The 16,733-nt window shown below is 38.7% G+C and overlaps 1 protein-coding gene across 9 annotated transcripts in view; it reads right to left on the bottom strand.

The window, feature by feature from the left end:
• The window catches only part of BICD1 (BICD cargo adaptor 1), a 221,608-nt gene that overhangs the window by 8,393 nt on the left and 196,482 nt on the right, over positions 1–16,733 (bottom strand). For 3 of the 9 annotated variants that reach the window (XM_032349937.1, XM_032349940.1, XM_032349945.1), the window contains 2 exons: positions 14,416–14,424; positions 3,559–3,634 (listed from right to left, as the gene is read on the bottom strand). The exons of 2 other annotated variants lie outside the window; for them this stretch is intronic. In XM_032349937.1, coding sequence (XP_032205828.1) covers positions 3,559–3,634; positions 14,416–14,424 — 85 coding nt within the window. Of the gene's footprint in view, positions 1–3,558; positions 3,645–14,415; positions 14,425–16,733 lie in introns of all 9 variants that reach the window. 4 more of the 9 variants (XM_032349938.1, XM_032349942.1, XM_032349946.1 and 1 more) reach the window with 2 other exon arrangements.

The raw sequence follows: 16,733 nt of genomic DNA, 5'->3' as shown, positions 1-16,733 counted from the left end.
ACAGGATTTCAAAATGTGTTCACTATTTCAGGTTTCTTACATGATTTCAGATTTTCATAAATACTTTATATTACACTACTTCTACTTTACATTTGCATAAAATGCCGTCACACTATATACATTAAGATAGAAGCATTTTCTTGGCTTACTGGTTAAGAAATTATTTCTTAGATGTAAATATTTAATAAGTTCTAATTATTTCAGGTATAGGCTGTATTTAGTTCCAATTGCTAACAGCCTTCAGGAACCCACTTGTTATTCAACCTTTACCATTTAAGAACCTACTTTTTGTAGGTAGATCATTTGTAAACAGTAGGCTTAGGAAACTGTTAAGATGTAAAAATTGGTATTTCTTCAGAAAGTTTCTTTTTTGGTCCCAGTAAGCAACTCCCCATAGAAGGGGAGAAGTGCTAAATCCCAAACATCTCCATATATTTAAATATTACATCTAAGGCTGCCCCATGTTGGGCATTCCCTTCACATTTTGATTATCTATTATCTATAAACAACTTTAATAATTTAGCATTACAACGGAATCAGTCTGTAAGAAGCATATATGGAAAATATGAGAATGCTCATTTATTTAAAACCCTAAACCTAAAAAGTTATTTGAACATATGTATAAGCTGATGGATGTATAAAACAATTTTTATTGTGAGAAAACAGAGATAGAGAACACCGATCTAAAGCTACTCAACATTGGGAGCATGTTCTATTTCTCATGTTTCTCATTAAACGAATGTTCCTTTCTTTTCAATTCAGTGATACAGGGTCAACATGAGTGACTGAAATTTTGATTATGCGCCTTACAGTATAATGAAAACCAGGGAGGGTCTCCTGGCGGTACAGTGATGTACCATGGTGGTTAGGACAACACCTGCCAGACTCGTTGGGCTCAATAGCTTTCAGGATGGGTGACCCTGGAGAAGTCATGTTAACCTCCTACTCCTCCCCCTCAGTTTCCTGGTTTCAAAATGGGTGTGATAACTGTTCCTGCTTTCTGGGAGTTGTAATGATTAATAAGTGTAAAGAACCGAACACATGTCATGTACACGGTAGAAATTCAAACACTGGCTGTTAATTTTCTGCCACCAAGAAGTGACAAGAGCAGTGAGGGCTTTAAATTAGATCCATTTGGCAGCCGGTGTGGGTGGGAAGGAAGTCAATCATAATCCCAGTGACTATGAAAATAAGTTTTTCCAGGTCTATGTGGATTTTATAATTTCTCTGGGGACCACAGAACCTGGCTATGCTTTGTTTATATGGGTAGAAACTAGAAACATTTGTAACTCATTAAATTGCTCTTCTTTAAAGTAAATCATCCCTGTGAAGGTCTAACGAGCAACCTAAATTCTGTAAGCTCAGAAGATACAGAACTGGGGCAGGTAACCATTTACTCAAACCAGTTCCTTAAAAAAAAAAAAAAAAAGTAAAGTGAAATAAAACTTTAAAAATTTCCCCAGTAGCCTTTCCCCTCCTTACCTAATTGAAACACTTAAAGAAGTAGGCTTCTCTATTCTTTCCCCAAGCAAATCAGAGAAGTTATGAAAGAGAAAGAGGCCACAGACCTTTGCCTTGAGGAAGTTAGGTACTGACAACGGTTAGTAAGAGCAACACATCTCGAGAGCACACTATGCGTTGGGTCTGTGCCACACTGAATCCCTCAGAACTATTCCCTTCCTTACTTTACAAGTTAAAAAAACAAAAACAAAAACAAAAAAACCACTCACACGTAGACAGAGAATCTTAGCTAGCAAAAGCAACTTTCCACGATTACACAACTAGCAGGGGGTAGAGATGGGATTTCAACCCAAACAATCTGCCTCCAGAGCTCATTCCCTTACTCCTGTAATCAGCAGGGGCTGAACATGGGTTGTGTGCCTGGCACTGTGCCAGGACCTGGCGGGGGTGGGGTGCTTGGTGGAGAAGGGACGGTGGCAGTGGGTTAAGACCCCATGTTGTTCACCACTGCATGCACTGGGTCCCACTAGGATGGGTCTGAACATTTACCATTATATTCAGTTAGTCACATCATTAAAATGACTCTACAGCTGGCTGTTAAGGTAAGATGGTATTCATATGTCAGCAAAGAATGCTCCTGAAATAAAAACTCTGTGACTGGAATCCTGTTGGCAGACTAGGCATCAATCAGGAGACACTGGCTTGGGCTTAGTTAATCGTGTACCTTCTCCTGCTAACTCCATGTCTCCCCTCTGAGACCAAGTCACATGGGGGCTTTGGCTGCCCTCGTGTTTCTGCGGAGCGTCTGGGGCTCCCCAGCTCTCCTGGTTTGAACCCCTGACCACATGGAGCCTGCTCCTGATAGTCACTCCTGAGGTCTGTGGAGATGTATTTAGGCCTGCCCCTATGCCAAAACAGCCTTCCTCTGGTAGAAGAGTGACACATACATTAAAATACAGAAAGAACAATAAGTAGACTATAAAAGCCATACCAGACTATAAAAGCTTTGTACAATCAGAGGCCAAATAACTGGAGATGAAGTACTAGCCAGAGACGGAACATCCTGAGGGGGTGCTCTGATGCCGAGTGTGGATTCACCCACATGGGGGTAAATTCGTGATGGATTTGCAAAGCTTTCACTGGAATAAAAACCGTCAGCCACTATGGTGAGTGCTATGAAATGTGTAAGCCAGATGACATGTACATCACCTGATGGGTACAGACCTGTACCCCTGGGGCAAATATTACATTATATATTAATTTTAAAAAACTGTCAACCAGTTCTCCAATTTAGTGTATGGAGAGTGAGTAACACTACCTTTAAGATTCCTCAGCTAATCTCACATAAAGGGCACTATCACTGTAAATATTCTTTTAAAATGCCAATTATAAATTTTTCTCCAGCCTTCAAATCCAGTTTTAATGAGGATAGTGAGTGGAGACAAAAGAGAAACACATTCATAAAGTTGTCTTGGAACAGACAGGAGATATGCTTTCTATTCTTACTGCTTGTTTCTCTGAGAACTTATTCTAAGGACAAAAGACAAGCAAAAGAAGAAGTAGAGGGCGCCTGGGTGGCTCAGTGGGTTGGGCCGCTGCCTTTGGCTCGGGTCATGATCTCAGGATCCTGGGATGGAGTCCTGCATCGGGCTCTCTGCTCAGCAGGAAGCCTGCTTCCTCCTCTCTCTCTCTCTGCCTGCCTCTCTGCCTACTTGTGATCTCTGTCAAATAAATAAATAAAAATCTTTAAAAAAAAAAAAAAAGAAGAAGAAGAAGTAGGGCAAACATCCTAACTCCAAGTTTTGTACTTTGGGAGGTAATGAACCACTGCACTAATCCTAGCATTTATTCACATAAGGGAGCTGAAGGGAGCTCGGAGTCTACCCACTAGCAGCCAGTAAAATAAACTAGCTCTCCTGCCTGTCCACAGAGCACATGTAGACTTCAGGTATCCAGAGTATATTAGCATAGCCCATGTTTAAGATAAAATGTAGCAAATATAATTATGGATAGGAAGTTATGGTGTGGAAAGGGGAGCTTGGGATCCATGGATCTGACATGCAGCTGGGTAAGAAGAGAAAGGATGTCCGAATTTACCTGACAGTTGGGCAGTCTTGCCTCCCGGCTAGTTGTGAGCACTGTGGCGGTACGGAGGCAGCAGGCTGCTGACAATCTACAAGAAACTGATAAATTAGACATGTATACAAAGAGATGACGGAGCATTGTGTTAGTAACAGTAACGAAAGCAGTTGCCTGAGAGATTTAGTGAGGAATGTGCATTCATACAGAAACATCTGACATTTTATTTCCCCCTGAATGAGGTCAATAGGAAAGATGTTTTTCTTAATTAAATACAGGATTTAAAAATTAGTGATGCAAAATTGATAGTGAGCTTTCTCAAGAACATTAGAATATATGTGGCCATTCACATTTAGTATCTGGATACATCTAAAAATAGAGGGTCTATTAATATAACGAAAGATCTTCAAGTTCTGAACTTGAACACGATGGCAGTTACACGCTTAGCACCTAAATGTGCTTTTCCAAAATGGAATATATTCAGATAACTGCCTTTATTGTCAGGACACATGGGCATATTGTTAATCCCATAGGTACACTGAAAAAAATTAAGCATGCAATACAATGTTTTCCATGATTAAGGAGATATTAGAGAAAGAAATCATCTTTACAGTTTTCTGAAAATTTTATTAATCAAAAGCAAGATTTGTTAGCAGAAATATTAGAATGTTTATTATATAGTAAATTGTTATTAACTTGGACTGATGGAGAAAGCTAACCTGAATGGGAAGTCCACTTTTGTTATATTTTAAAGTCATATAATGTAACTCACACTAGGTTAACAAAACGCTAGCTATTAAAACTCCATGTTTTAGCTAATCAGTTATGTTAATCATCTACTGCAAGAAAGACCATGTGCTGAGTGTTCTACACTAATGAAAGCACATCTGTTTATTGGTACCAGGCTGACTGTACTGGAGTCACCTGAGAAGCTGGTTAGAAATGCATGTTATACTTCTGCAAAAAGATTTTGCAAAAAAGTTAAAATTGGATTTAGACTTGAAAATTCAATTAGTCTAAAGTAACTGCAGGTTGTCCTCTCACTAAGTGTTCAGACCAAGTATTTCCTTAGCAAATTGCTTTCTTTATTTGTTATGTAGGTAATACTGAAGCCAAATTATCATAAAAACTTGGATTTACAGGATTGAATTATTGAAGCTCTACTGAAATTTACATTCACAGGCCTGTATCTTAAGTACCACTTGTTTTAAGCCAGCATATTTTTTATTACAGCAAAACCTGCCTATATAATTCCAGAATACCAAATTCATGCAAACTACTGATGCTTTTGCTTATGACATTGAAAACACACTAAAGTTGTCTGTGATGTAAAGTACACAGGCTTGATTTGCATTCATTCAAGAGAACATCCTTCCTGAAGGGAGCCTTTCACAGACGGTCTTTGTTGCAGAGTAGCTTATTAATTATCATTTATTAATAGGAATGAGATCTGCTTCTGATTGGTAGCTGGTCTATAGATTATCACACTCAGTAAAAGTCCTTCAAATGTAACAATTCCATTTTCTCCACTTTGGGGAAATTTTTTTTTCTTCTCCTTTAACTCCTTGTCTTCTCATTTTGCATCTTGATTAGCTCAAAGATTCCCTTTTGTAGAAACTCAGAGTCTTAAAGGATGAATTCCTTTATGCTCCTTTTATCCTTTCCAACAGATTTCCTATCTGAGTTATCATTTAGGGATGTCAAGGACTTTGAGATGGTCAGCAGACATGCAGTTTTGTTTAAGTTAACCAGGAGAGTGCTGCCCTCCTATGGTGTATTTGGGTAAATACAATGGATGTAAATGAAAATGAACTCTTGGAGAACCACTCTGGAATTTGGCCTCAGGTCTTCCATTTCCAGGCAGGTAAAAACGAAGCACTCCTATAGCAAAATTTTGGCCTCTGTGGAATTACAGGCCTTAGAATTAGAGTAATTCGAGTAGGGGGTTTAAATTTGTTTCCATATTTCACTTACATTAGAAATGGTTTTTTTGCTAATGCAATTATAGATTATTATTTATTCAAAATATGCTCTGTGATGAAATTTAGAGAGCAGGTGAGCAGAGGCACAGTGCACTCTCTTAACAAAATGTCAGTGAGTGGTGGATATTCCAGACATTTGTAGTGAATATCAACTTTTTCTCCTTTAGAAGTAACATCACATGTTGCAACAGGCCATACTGCCCTGAACACGGCCGATCTAGTTTGATCTCAGAAGCTGAGCAGGGTCAGGCCTGGTTAGTACTTGGATGGGAGAAGTAACATCACCTCTGGGCTAATTATTATTATGATTATTTTGTACCTGTTATTTACATTTACTTAGCTAAGTGTTATTTTTAAAGGATAAAAAGCAAATTCTACAGGTAAGATGGTGACAGATGAAAAAAGTGAAATTTGAAAAATGGACGTATTGCTCTGACTCAACCATCTTCTAAATCTCTCTTCTCAGTTTAACAGCCCTCCAGTTATATACACATCTAACCCAGCCGAGCAGCGGATGTGTGACAGCATGGGCTTTGTAAAATGAAAGGAGTGAATTGGGAGATGGGAAAAATCCTTCCTAGTTCCGAGGTGCTATGGGTTCTACATAGTCTCACCTGCTCTTTCTGGGATCTACGCCAGGGGTAGACTCACTCCTGAAGGAGCGAGGCCTCATCTCATTACGTTTGAGGGCATAAAAGATGAAAATTATTTGACCCAAGCAGGATGCATTAAAGAACGCCAGCAGCCACTGTTGTCCTGCGGGCCACCAGAACACAACCATTCAACAATCAAGTTACTAAACTCCTAGTATGTGTTCAAAACTGTTAGGTACTAGAGACAAAGGGAAAACAGAGAAGATATGGTCCCTGGCCATTTGGGTGAGACAATCATATTCAACGAGCAGTTATAATAAAGTGTCACGATGATGATGATGGTGGCGATGATGATGGTGAGGATGATGACAGCACCGAGCACTTATTTATTGCCCACTGTGTGCCAGGCACTGTGGAGGCACTTAACCTGCATGCTCTCCTATAACCCTGTTTTATGAGTCGCAGTTGATGTATGAGGAAAGGGGGACTTGGGTTAAGTAGCTAGCCAAAGCCCACTAAGAGATGGATCTGGATTTAAATCCAGGATTGCATGATCCAAAGGCTAGATTGAATTTACAGACATATCCCTACATTGCTTTCCATGATAGGGAAATGTAGGGGCCTCAGAGCAGAAAAACTTAACTAAATCTAAGTGGTCAGGAAATGCTTCCTGGAGGTTGTAACATCCATGCTAATGCCTTAAGAAAAAAATGTAGCCAGAGAACTTCTTAGCAACTATAAATGGTTTATAGTCTCTACTAATAGCAATAAAATATTTCATCATAAAAAAGTCTTTTGAAATGCTCAGAACTGAATCAGATCCCACTGTACATTCATAAGGTTACAGGACTGAGAAATGTCAGAGCATACTCAAGAGATTTTTAGTGCCTCAAGGGCAGATGAATAAGGCATATGACAGCTTAAAGCATCTATAGGTCTGTAGTGACAGACGTAGGAAGAATACCCATGGATGATATTCCTCCATAAACAAAAGCTAACTAGAAAGGAGGGTTAAAAAAAAATGAAGGAGAAAGAAGGAAGGAAATTATGTGCTGAATCAACATGATATAATTTCTCTTAGGAACTTAATATGAGTTACCTCTTTTTTAAGTCCTAGCAACACTCTAGGGGCATTATTTTCACTATTCCTACCACAAGCAAATAAATATTTCTGATCTATGGGACTATATCAAGATCTCACATACCCTGAGGCATTTTATTCCTTGAACACCTTTCAGGGCCCAGAAGCAAATACAGAGCTGGTGTCATAGGAGGGGCTCCCCAAACATCTGCTGATTATATTAATAATACACGATCACCATATACATTAACTCACCCACAGTCACACTGCTAGGAAGTAGCAGAACAAGGATTTAAAATCAGACTTTTCTGATGCTGAGGCCTATTTTCTACTCTTTACTCTGGCCGGCACTCAAATTGACACCAACTACCTCTAGAAAATGTGAGGGTCATAGTCAAAGAAACCTAAGTAAGAACTTCAGACAGTTGAGAGAGTAATTTGAATGTACCCCATTACTTCAAAAACACAAAGCAAGGTAAAGGGTGCAAGAATGGAGATATTATTCCACGTCTGTAAGTTAACGAATGAGGAGAGAAATTCTGGTCATAGGGTTCTTGCCTCAGGCGTCTACTACTTTTAAGCTCCCTAGGGTAATTTAGAGAATTAACCAATTTTCTAAAAGTCAATGTCTTAGAAAGTCCCATGAGCCCACTGGTTCGGGGAGGAAGGGAGAGCCCCATGTGGAAGGAGGCAGGGAGCCCCTCTGTGTTTGGGTTCCACACGGGGCTCCGCTGGCAGTGCTGAGAGGTGGGTGAGGACCCTATGGGTGAAAGCTGATCCGTAGAGACCATACCCAGCAATCGTGCGGCTGCATGGACAGCTTCCCTGGTTCCAAGATGCTCTGTGGGAAGTGGAACAGCAGCTCTTTGTGGCAAGCATTCTCCTACAGAATGGCCAGCACTACAGCCCCTGGTTTTCCAGAACGGAGAACTAATGCATCCCTACTGCTTCATGAGCACCCATACTCCCTCATGACCACAAACTCCCCAGGTGCTGCACACTTTTTATGAAAACTCTCTCTGTCCCTTGAGTTTTCTTCCGGGCCAAATAGGGTAAGTTCTTCCTCACAGGACACATTTTCAACTTCGCTCACTCTCCTCCTCGCTCTTTGACTATGTTCCAGGGTGTGCAACAGTCTTCGAAAAATGAGGTATTCTGAAAGGAAATCATGTGTGATTAGATGTGATTGGTGGAGTGAAGTGGCAGGCTTGCCTCATTTGAGATACCCTCACTCTATTAAAAGAGCAGAAGCCTGCATGGCAATTGTTTTTGGCAGCTGACCTGTTTCATATGAGCTTACTTTGGCTACAGATGGTGCTATCAAGTCATGCTTCCTCTACCCTGTATGTGGGGGTGTCTGGAATCCCAATGCAATATTTTACACACTTTCTTTTTTTAAAGTTTTATTTATTTAAATAATCTCTACACCAAATGTGGGGCTTGGACTCATGACCCTGAGATCAAGAGTCACATTCTCCTCTGACTGAGCCAGCCAGGCACCCCCACATACTTTTTACTTGATGTTTATCTCTAGTAGGTCTCACCTTTTCCTCCCTGATGCATCTTTTAGATCCTATTCTATAATTTAGCATATCAACTTCCTCTCCCTCATTTCTCCCTTAAATCAGAAAATGTGGTAATCATGACCTTAATATCTTCATCTTTATCGAAGAGTAGTAACTAATAATGGGGTCAGGCTAAGTAGAGGCCATATTTCATAAATATCCATCTATGAATTTGGGCCTTCACTCAATCAGTTATGGACCCCCAAAATTATATCACCACCTAGAATTTCCTTTGTCTAAAAGATATTTTATAAAATACCTGGTTAGTTGTTTGCCAAAATTCAGGTATATTATGTTACCACTTTCCCTGATCTTATGAGATAAAGAATGAAAATGAGACTAGCGTAAGTCTTTCTTGATGAACTCATGCTGGCTGTTAGTAATCCCTATTCTACATGGAGTGTACGAACCCATTCACTTCCAGAAATTTGCCTAGGATCAGCCTCAAGGTTGTTGGTCCGTAGGTTAGAGAAACATCTTTCTTTTCCATTGTATAAAAACTCTATTTCCACATTTCTTCCTCTGACCCACATAGGAATTTACCTTCTCACTTGCATATCCTGTTTCTCCCTGGGTGCCTTTTCCTCCACCTTTCACAAAGCCATGATTTTTTAGCATCTTTCCTTCGACAAGGAGGAAAGCCATGTGTATTTTCCTTTTTTTCCTCTTCTCATTTAAAAATGGCAACTCATATACTTAAAAAATTGTTGAGAAAAATAAAAATTCACGATACAAACAGCAAACATGGCTCATGGTGAGACAGTTAGTATCTCTGTTAACTTGTACTGTTTCCAAGACTGTTAAAGAAAGATAGGCTCAGTAATTAAATTTAACCACTTAAACAACTGCTGCTGTAAAACAATGACATTGCTGTTATTTCCAAATAGATATCACTTTGAACCGAATAAATATCCTACCTAGTTAGAGTAAATGTTCAATATTCATTAAGGACCTTTCAATGAGAACAGATGATTAATAGTAGAAAAGCAAGAATGTTTCATGATGAAAGTTATTAAACAGAAGGTCGACAGAAATAGTTATGAATTGTCCAAAAATAACTACCTAGTTAATGATCAAAGCATAGAGACATCTTTTGTGTCCTTAAGAGAGATAGAAGGATATCTCTCTTTCTCCTTTCTGCACACCTGGTCATCTCTTCCAGACTACTCACTAATTGGGATATTGGCAATGACAGAAAAGGGAGAGCAGGCAGCAGGAAGGCAGAAGAGGAAAGGATGAGAAATAATGGCAACGTAGAGTACTTATTAAGTGCTGTATCTATGCAGACATTAGGCTAAACACTTTACATGCAACAGCTCTTTAATCCCTAAATAAACTTAAAGAGATGGTTTTTATTTTTATTTTAGAAATGACAAACTGAGGCCTAGGGAGGTTCAGGAGTGTGCTTGGTCACCTTCTGTATGATTTTTTTTTTATAGTGAACAAAAGCTTTCTGGCACTCACAAAACAACGGAGTTCGGCTGCCATAATCCTCCTTTGAGAGGTCAGGACACTGAGGATCGGAAAGGTTAAGTGATTTTCTCAGGGGCTCTGGAGCGAGCGGCAGATGAGAACATGAGCCCAGTGGAATGCCCCATGGAGCCCATAATGGATTAAATTTTGTCACCCCAAATTCATATGTTGCAAACTCTACTACTACCTCAGAATGCAACTACATTTGACGATGGGATCTTTAAAGAGGTAATTAAGTAAAAATGATGCTGTGTTAGGTGGGCCTTATCCGGCCTGATTGCTAGCCTCTGAGCAGATAGGACTGGGAGATTTAGAACAAAAGACACCAGAGATGGCCTCACACAGGCCATGTGGGGACTCAGGGAGAGGGTGGCCATCTACCCACCATGGGGAGAGGCCTCAGGAGAAACCAAACCTGCCTAACCTTGATCTTGGACTTCTAGCTTCCAGAACCATGAATAAATACATGTAGATTGTTCAAGCCCCTCAGTTTGTGGTCTTTTGCCCTGGCAGTCCTTGCAAACTAATATGGAGCCCTCGTACTTGCTCCAAAGTGGAAGCAATTGTCACACCTTCTCTTACCGTTCACTCTAGTCTAGGTAAACTGAGAATAGCCAAAGTTCTCTCATATTTTTTAAACTCTAAGCATTCTAACAGTTGGGACAAATAAATTTGTCTTATTGGGGAAGACTAAACTGATGATAGAATATGATATTTGAGTCATTGATAGAAAATACACAATTCTAGGGACACCTGGGTGGCTCAATACATTAAGTGACTGCCTTCGGCTCAGGTCATAATCTCAGGATCCTGAGTTGGGAGCCCCACGTTGGGCTCCCCGCTCAGTGGGAAGTCTGCCTCCCCCTTCTCTCCCCACTTGGGCTCTCTCTTGGTAAATCTCTCTCTCTCAATAAATAAATAAATAAATAAAAAGAAGAAAATACACATTTCTAGGCACTATGCTCCGAAGTAGAGATAGGAAATTGCATAATTATTAAAGAAAAGTCTCCCAAACTCAGGAATTCTGGATAATAACACAAAGGTGCTCCCCATCATTAGCTACTGACATACTTACGCATACACCCAGGTCTTAAGTGAGGGCTTTACACAACAGTTCTTGAGCCTCTTGGACAATGGGTGTACCACAGCGATTTTCTTCCATCTGCCAACGACGTAGCAATTCTCTGTGGTCTCCTCATCCTCCTCTTCATTCCCATTCTCTCTCCCCTGTGTTCCTCAACTTTCCTCCATTTCAGCATGAGATTTAGTGTCCATCAGAGACACTTTGGTGTTGAGACCCCTGCTCTACCAAACAATAACTGAAGGAAACCAAAAAAGGGGACTTAATGGTTCTGAGTCTCAGTTTTTCTGTTAAGTGAGGACGTTAAATACCACTTTGCAGACCAGGTGAGAGAATGCCTGTGAAAGCATGTAGCCCAGGGTCTGCTGACAGTTAGAGGTCATTAATTACACATGAGGGACCAAGGGGAGGAGTCAAGGTGACCTTGAGGTTTTCAGCCTCAAGAAATGAAGTAAATGCCATTGACAACAATGAAATTTATAAAGTCAAGATAGACCATAGGGTGAAATCATTTTGACAATGATCTTTCTTCTTCTTCTTCTTTTTGCGTCTTTCATTCATTCATCCGAAATGCTCTTCTCTTGTTCTATTCAGAACTAACAAGTTTCATCTTTGTTCCCAACCACCCAGGAGGAAGTGTCTGCTTCTCCTAAACTGCTTTAGCACTTACAGCATCTTTTCCAGCATTTCTGCGTACAGCTCTGACCACTGCTGTCCTTGCAGTGTATCTCATCTCCTCCATCACTCTATGTGGTTCAGAGCAGGGTGGACCCTACCTTATAATTCTTTGTTTTCCCACCATAGTTTGCTTGGGGATGTGTGCATTAGCATGTATTACTAATATATTGATTTCACCTTCCCTAAAGCATCCTTGGATTTGCTTCTCTAATAGTACTTTATTAATGCATTGTCTGCAATTGTCTGTCGGATCCATTTGAAGAAGGGAGAATTTAAAATTAGGCATTTCTAACACAACACCTTTCTGATAAAAGTTTTAAAGTTAACTTAATAATTTGGGGGAGATTAATTATTCTTCTTTATAATAATTTATAATAATTATTTAAAATAATTTTAATTGCCATTATTTAAACTGTGCCCAAATAACATTAATACTGAATTATTCCTCACTAAATCTACAAAATGATTAATAGTGTGTTAGTGAATTAACAGAAAAGTTAATGGTAAGAAGCATCAAAATACATTCTCCTAATAGTAACAGTTTGAACACTGAAGTACTCCTATGGATGTCTATACACATAAACTGAAAAAAACAAACAAACAAACAAAAATCATACATACATAGTAGAGAATTTAGGAAAAAAATAAGAAATATTTAAAGTAGAAACATTTTATAAAGAAAAATAATAAGGAGAGCATGAGATAAAAACATTGACATAAATATAAACAGTAATCAGGAAAAATCTAATGATGAACTTAATGGTACATTGACACTAATAAAAATGGAGAGCTGTGAACAACTTTTAGCATTTTATAATCAAACACATAGAGTTGGCTATCTCATCCCTTTTTGCCAAACATATGACATATCCTGTTAATACATTAGTTTCTCTGAAAGTATCCACAGATAAGACAATAACCTTATTTCCAACTACTCAGGAGTGTAATCTACTAATTCATGTCACCAAACACTTCTGCCTTAACTTTCCATCAGTGTTTAACACAGCAAATTCCATTATAGGTTTATACCCTTGACAGTCAGAAACAATCATTATTCATCAAAAGTTTCCAAAGAACAGTAAAGACAGAATTGTTGAAATACATAGAAAAAAAAATTCAACAGACAATGTAAAAATACAACCTGATAACAAATCTTAAAAAACATCTGGCTCTGCCTTCATGTGTATGACAACTGCATATAGTTTATCACATTTTGGTGACAAGCATTAAAGTGGTCTTCAGTGATGTAGAATCAGAGTATGACTTGTGAAGAAGAGGAGGGAGCATTTTTAGACCTTTCCGTCATTATAGATTAGACAAAAACTTTCACCCAGCTTTCCATTTGCTGTCCTGATGGCTATCATCTGACTAGCTGATAAAAAAAGCAATATTCACAATCTATTTTTTATTTCAAAGCTTGCAAGAGAAATATACAAATGCCCTGCAGTATAGTCAACTTTCTGTTCCCAAACAAGATACAATGAAACCATGAGCATGTGTGTAATCAACTGCCTACCATAGGAAGACAGAAGATAAATTTTGGGGGAAGGGGAGGGTGATAAAAGACAGTGGCACCAAGAGGTAAAAGTACATTTTGCTGCCAGATTCTTACACCAATTAAACACCTTTTCGAAATGACCTTCTCAAGAACAGTGTCAGCTGGCACAGAGGTAACTCAAGGTGGTAGGATGGTCTGTTCTCATTCAGCAAAGTCAATAATAGCACGCAACAGATGAAGACCAGCTATACCTTGGAAATGTCAGAATTAATTCATCATCAGAAAGACACAAAACAGAAGTTAAGTTAAACAAACTACAACCAAAAACCCACTAAAAGGATCGACTGTAAAAAATATATATCCCCCAAAGAAAATATATGAGACACCACTCAGTGAAATGTGTTTGATTTTCTTATTTAATATTTTTTCATCATTAAAAAAAAAACAACACTAGAAAATATTCTGAGAGGTTCAGGGCATCCTCTTCTGTAAAGTGATGGATCTGAAAATTATAGGTTTTCAGCAATGTCAGTGGTTTCTTGGCTTTTTTTTTTTTTTTTTTTTTTTTTACTTCTCTTAGAGAAGAAGAAATACTTATGTAATCCATATTTTGGGGGGGAAGCATTCCAGAAACCCCCAAACTAAACCAAGTATTATAAAATGTACTATGTCCTCACAAGCAAATTAAACCATAAGTATAACTCAGTTAAAGGAAAAGCAATATATGTAAATATTAAATATTTTTAAAATCCAAGTTTACAGAAGGCGCTTATTCATTTTTCAAAGAAAAGAATAAGGATTTACAAAGGCAAGCTTCCTAATGTGAAAGTATGTGATTTATAGAAACTTATCTGAAGCAAAGCTACTCAGGAATAATTCTATTAAAGAAAATAAGGTTCACCTACAGGTTTGTAGCCAACTTACCTCTTTTTGCTTTTGATGTCAAGTAGAGCATAAAAAGAGAAAAAAATTTATATTTAACTGATCCTATTGTTATTACATAATGGCTATTCCTTAAATACCTACTCAGAGTAAGTGACTATCCTACACTTGTTTTTTTAAGGACATACGAATAGAGGTGAAGCTGGGATTGCCTGGACGGCCAGACATAGGTACACAAGGTGCACTTCGCAGCATCCTCATTGGGATGTCTGTGCCAGAGCCTTGAGTGTACCCCCTCCTCTACTCTAAACTTCATATTTCAGATCACATGATCTTAAACTGATCACAGATTGATTCTGTTTATTGTAAGACATACTCTTATGTGCAATGCAGAATTGGGAGGCAAGGCTCAGCTTAGAGCAAAAAACAATCCAGATGAACAGCATCAGAGCAGCAAAAAGTCCTTAATATGAGGAAAGTTTTTCCCCATCAACTAAAAAAAGCAATGATTTTACATCCACTAGAAGTAGGTTTAGCTAAGATAACAGTACTGCTCTAAATCAGTGTCCTGCAAAATAAACACACATACTTTCATATAAATCTATCAATGCAAATATTAGAGTTGTTTCTTTTAACTCTTTTAAGAGTAACAATCTAATCTAGTCCATTTCTGGAGAACCTTCAGGCACTAATTAGGTTACATGAGAGGCCAGCTTGAAAAGCAGCCCCTTAGAAGACCTGATTTATGGTCTGGCCACACAGAAGTGACATAACCTATACAAACGTACACACACACACACACACACACACACACATACACAAGAAAGAAAGAAAGAAAGAAAGAAAGAAAGAAAGAAAGAAAGAATCCCCAGAGTCCAGTAATGAGCAAAACTGAAACAAAATTGGCTTTTACATGTACAGTTCCTAAAAACTTTAGATTTGTGATGAGGGAAACATACCAATTACTGTTCATTTTTGGCTGACAGGTGACAGTAGACAGTAAAATTAAGAGTAATATGACATCTTTATGACTTTACTTTTTTAAAAAGTAAACAATAGAAAGGAATAAAGCAGCTGTTTTGGGTTGTGGTTTTTCCTTTTTCCTCTCATAATTTCAGGCACAATACACTGGTGAAACAGCCTAAGAAACCAAACAAGCATCAATAGATGACTAAAGAGACGAGTGTGTAGAGGAAGGGACACAAGTTGCGCAAAAGGAAAACCAGGGTGGCCAGATATTCCGTTGTTATGCCATGAATACAGTGCACTATGAATCTTTTCTGCTTGATTAGTTGCACATGTTTAAAGACTAAGTCACATTAAGTAGCACAGGTGCAAGCACTACATTTCACTACATCACTTAAAACCAAGGAACAAGCAGCAAGGGTAGCCTTTCCATGAGCATTACAACCACCCATCGTGGGTGCCACACTCACAGCAGAACTCAGGCTGCTCCTTCCGCCCTTGACAAACTTGTTCAGAGGTCAGGAGAGCCACTGAAGCCAGGGCTAGCACATAGAAAGGCCCATTCCCCAACTGTTTGTTAAGGCCTCAGAAGGGTCTGGTCAGCTGCCATGTTGTTCGGCACCAGAGAAACATTCTTCAATTAAATTGGTGGCCTCCGTATCATGTACACCAATCTAGGTATGCTTTTAGAAATTGAATCCCATCAGTTGTGAGAAGGAAATCCAAGTGTGAGAATACTGCAAGAACTTGGCATGAACTCTGGAACACTGTTCCTTTCTGCCTTGTACAGTCAGTGCTAACACACAGACACTTTAAAATGTCCAAAAAAAAAAAAAAAAGCTTTTTCTGTTAAGATAATCCAAATCTTCCTTTTTCTTGATGCAAACGATACTACTGGTGCTGAGATACTTTAATATTTTTCCTTACAAGTCTATTCGGAAACATGGGTTGTGGACAGTAAGTCCAGTACCAGTCAAGAAGGGAATAATTTATATTATTGGAATCAGAGAGCTTCAGAGTTGGGAGAAGCTCCATCAGTATCTTTTCATTGTAACTGTCCATATATTGTTATAAATGTCAAGGAGAGTTTACAATTGTTAACCTCAAGATTGACTTTGCTGGGTACCAATGTGGCCTTTTCTTACCACGTTTTTCTTAGTGTTCTTTGTAAATAGAAAATGTCTCTTTGAAAGCTGAAGTTTTGATATAACTTCTGGGAAATGCTTATGACCAAAGGGTTTGTTGCTATTTTTTAAATAAAGGTTTAAAGGTTGTTAGGTAGTTATTGTGAAGGCAAACAGTAGAATACAACAGACTAAAGCCAGCAGACTGGATTAAATAGTGTGAGCATAGCAGAGAAGATGCTGGTGGTCACCTTCTCCCGGAATACAGTA

Source organism: Mustela erminea, chromosome 6 (assembly GCF_009829155.1).
Source record: "Mustela erminea isolate mMusErm1 chromosome 6, mMusErm1.Pri, whole genome shotgun sequence".
NCBI classification, from domain to species: Eukaryota; Metazoa; Chordata; class Mammalia; order Carnivora; family Mustelidae; genus Mustela; species Mustela erminea.
This window is presented reverse-complemented; position numbering and strand designations above follow the sequence as displayed.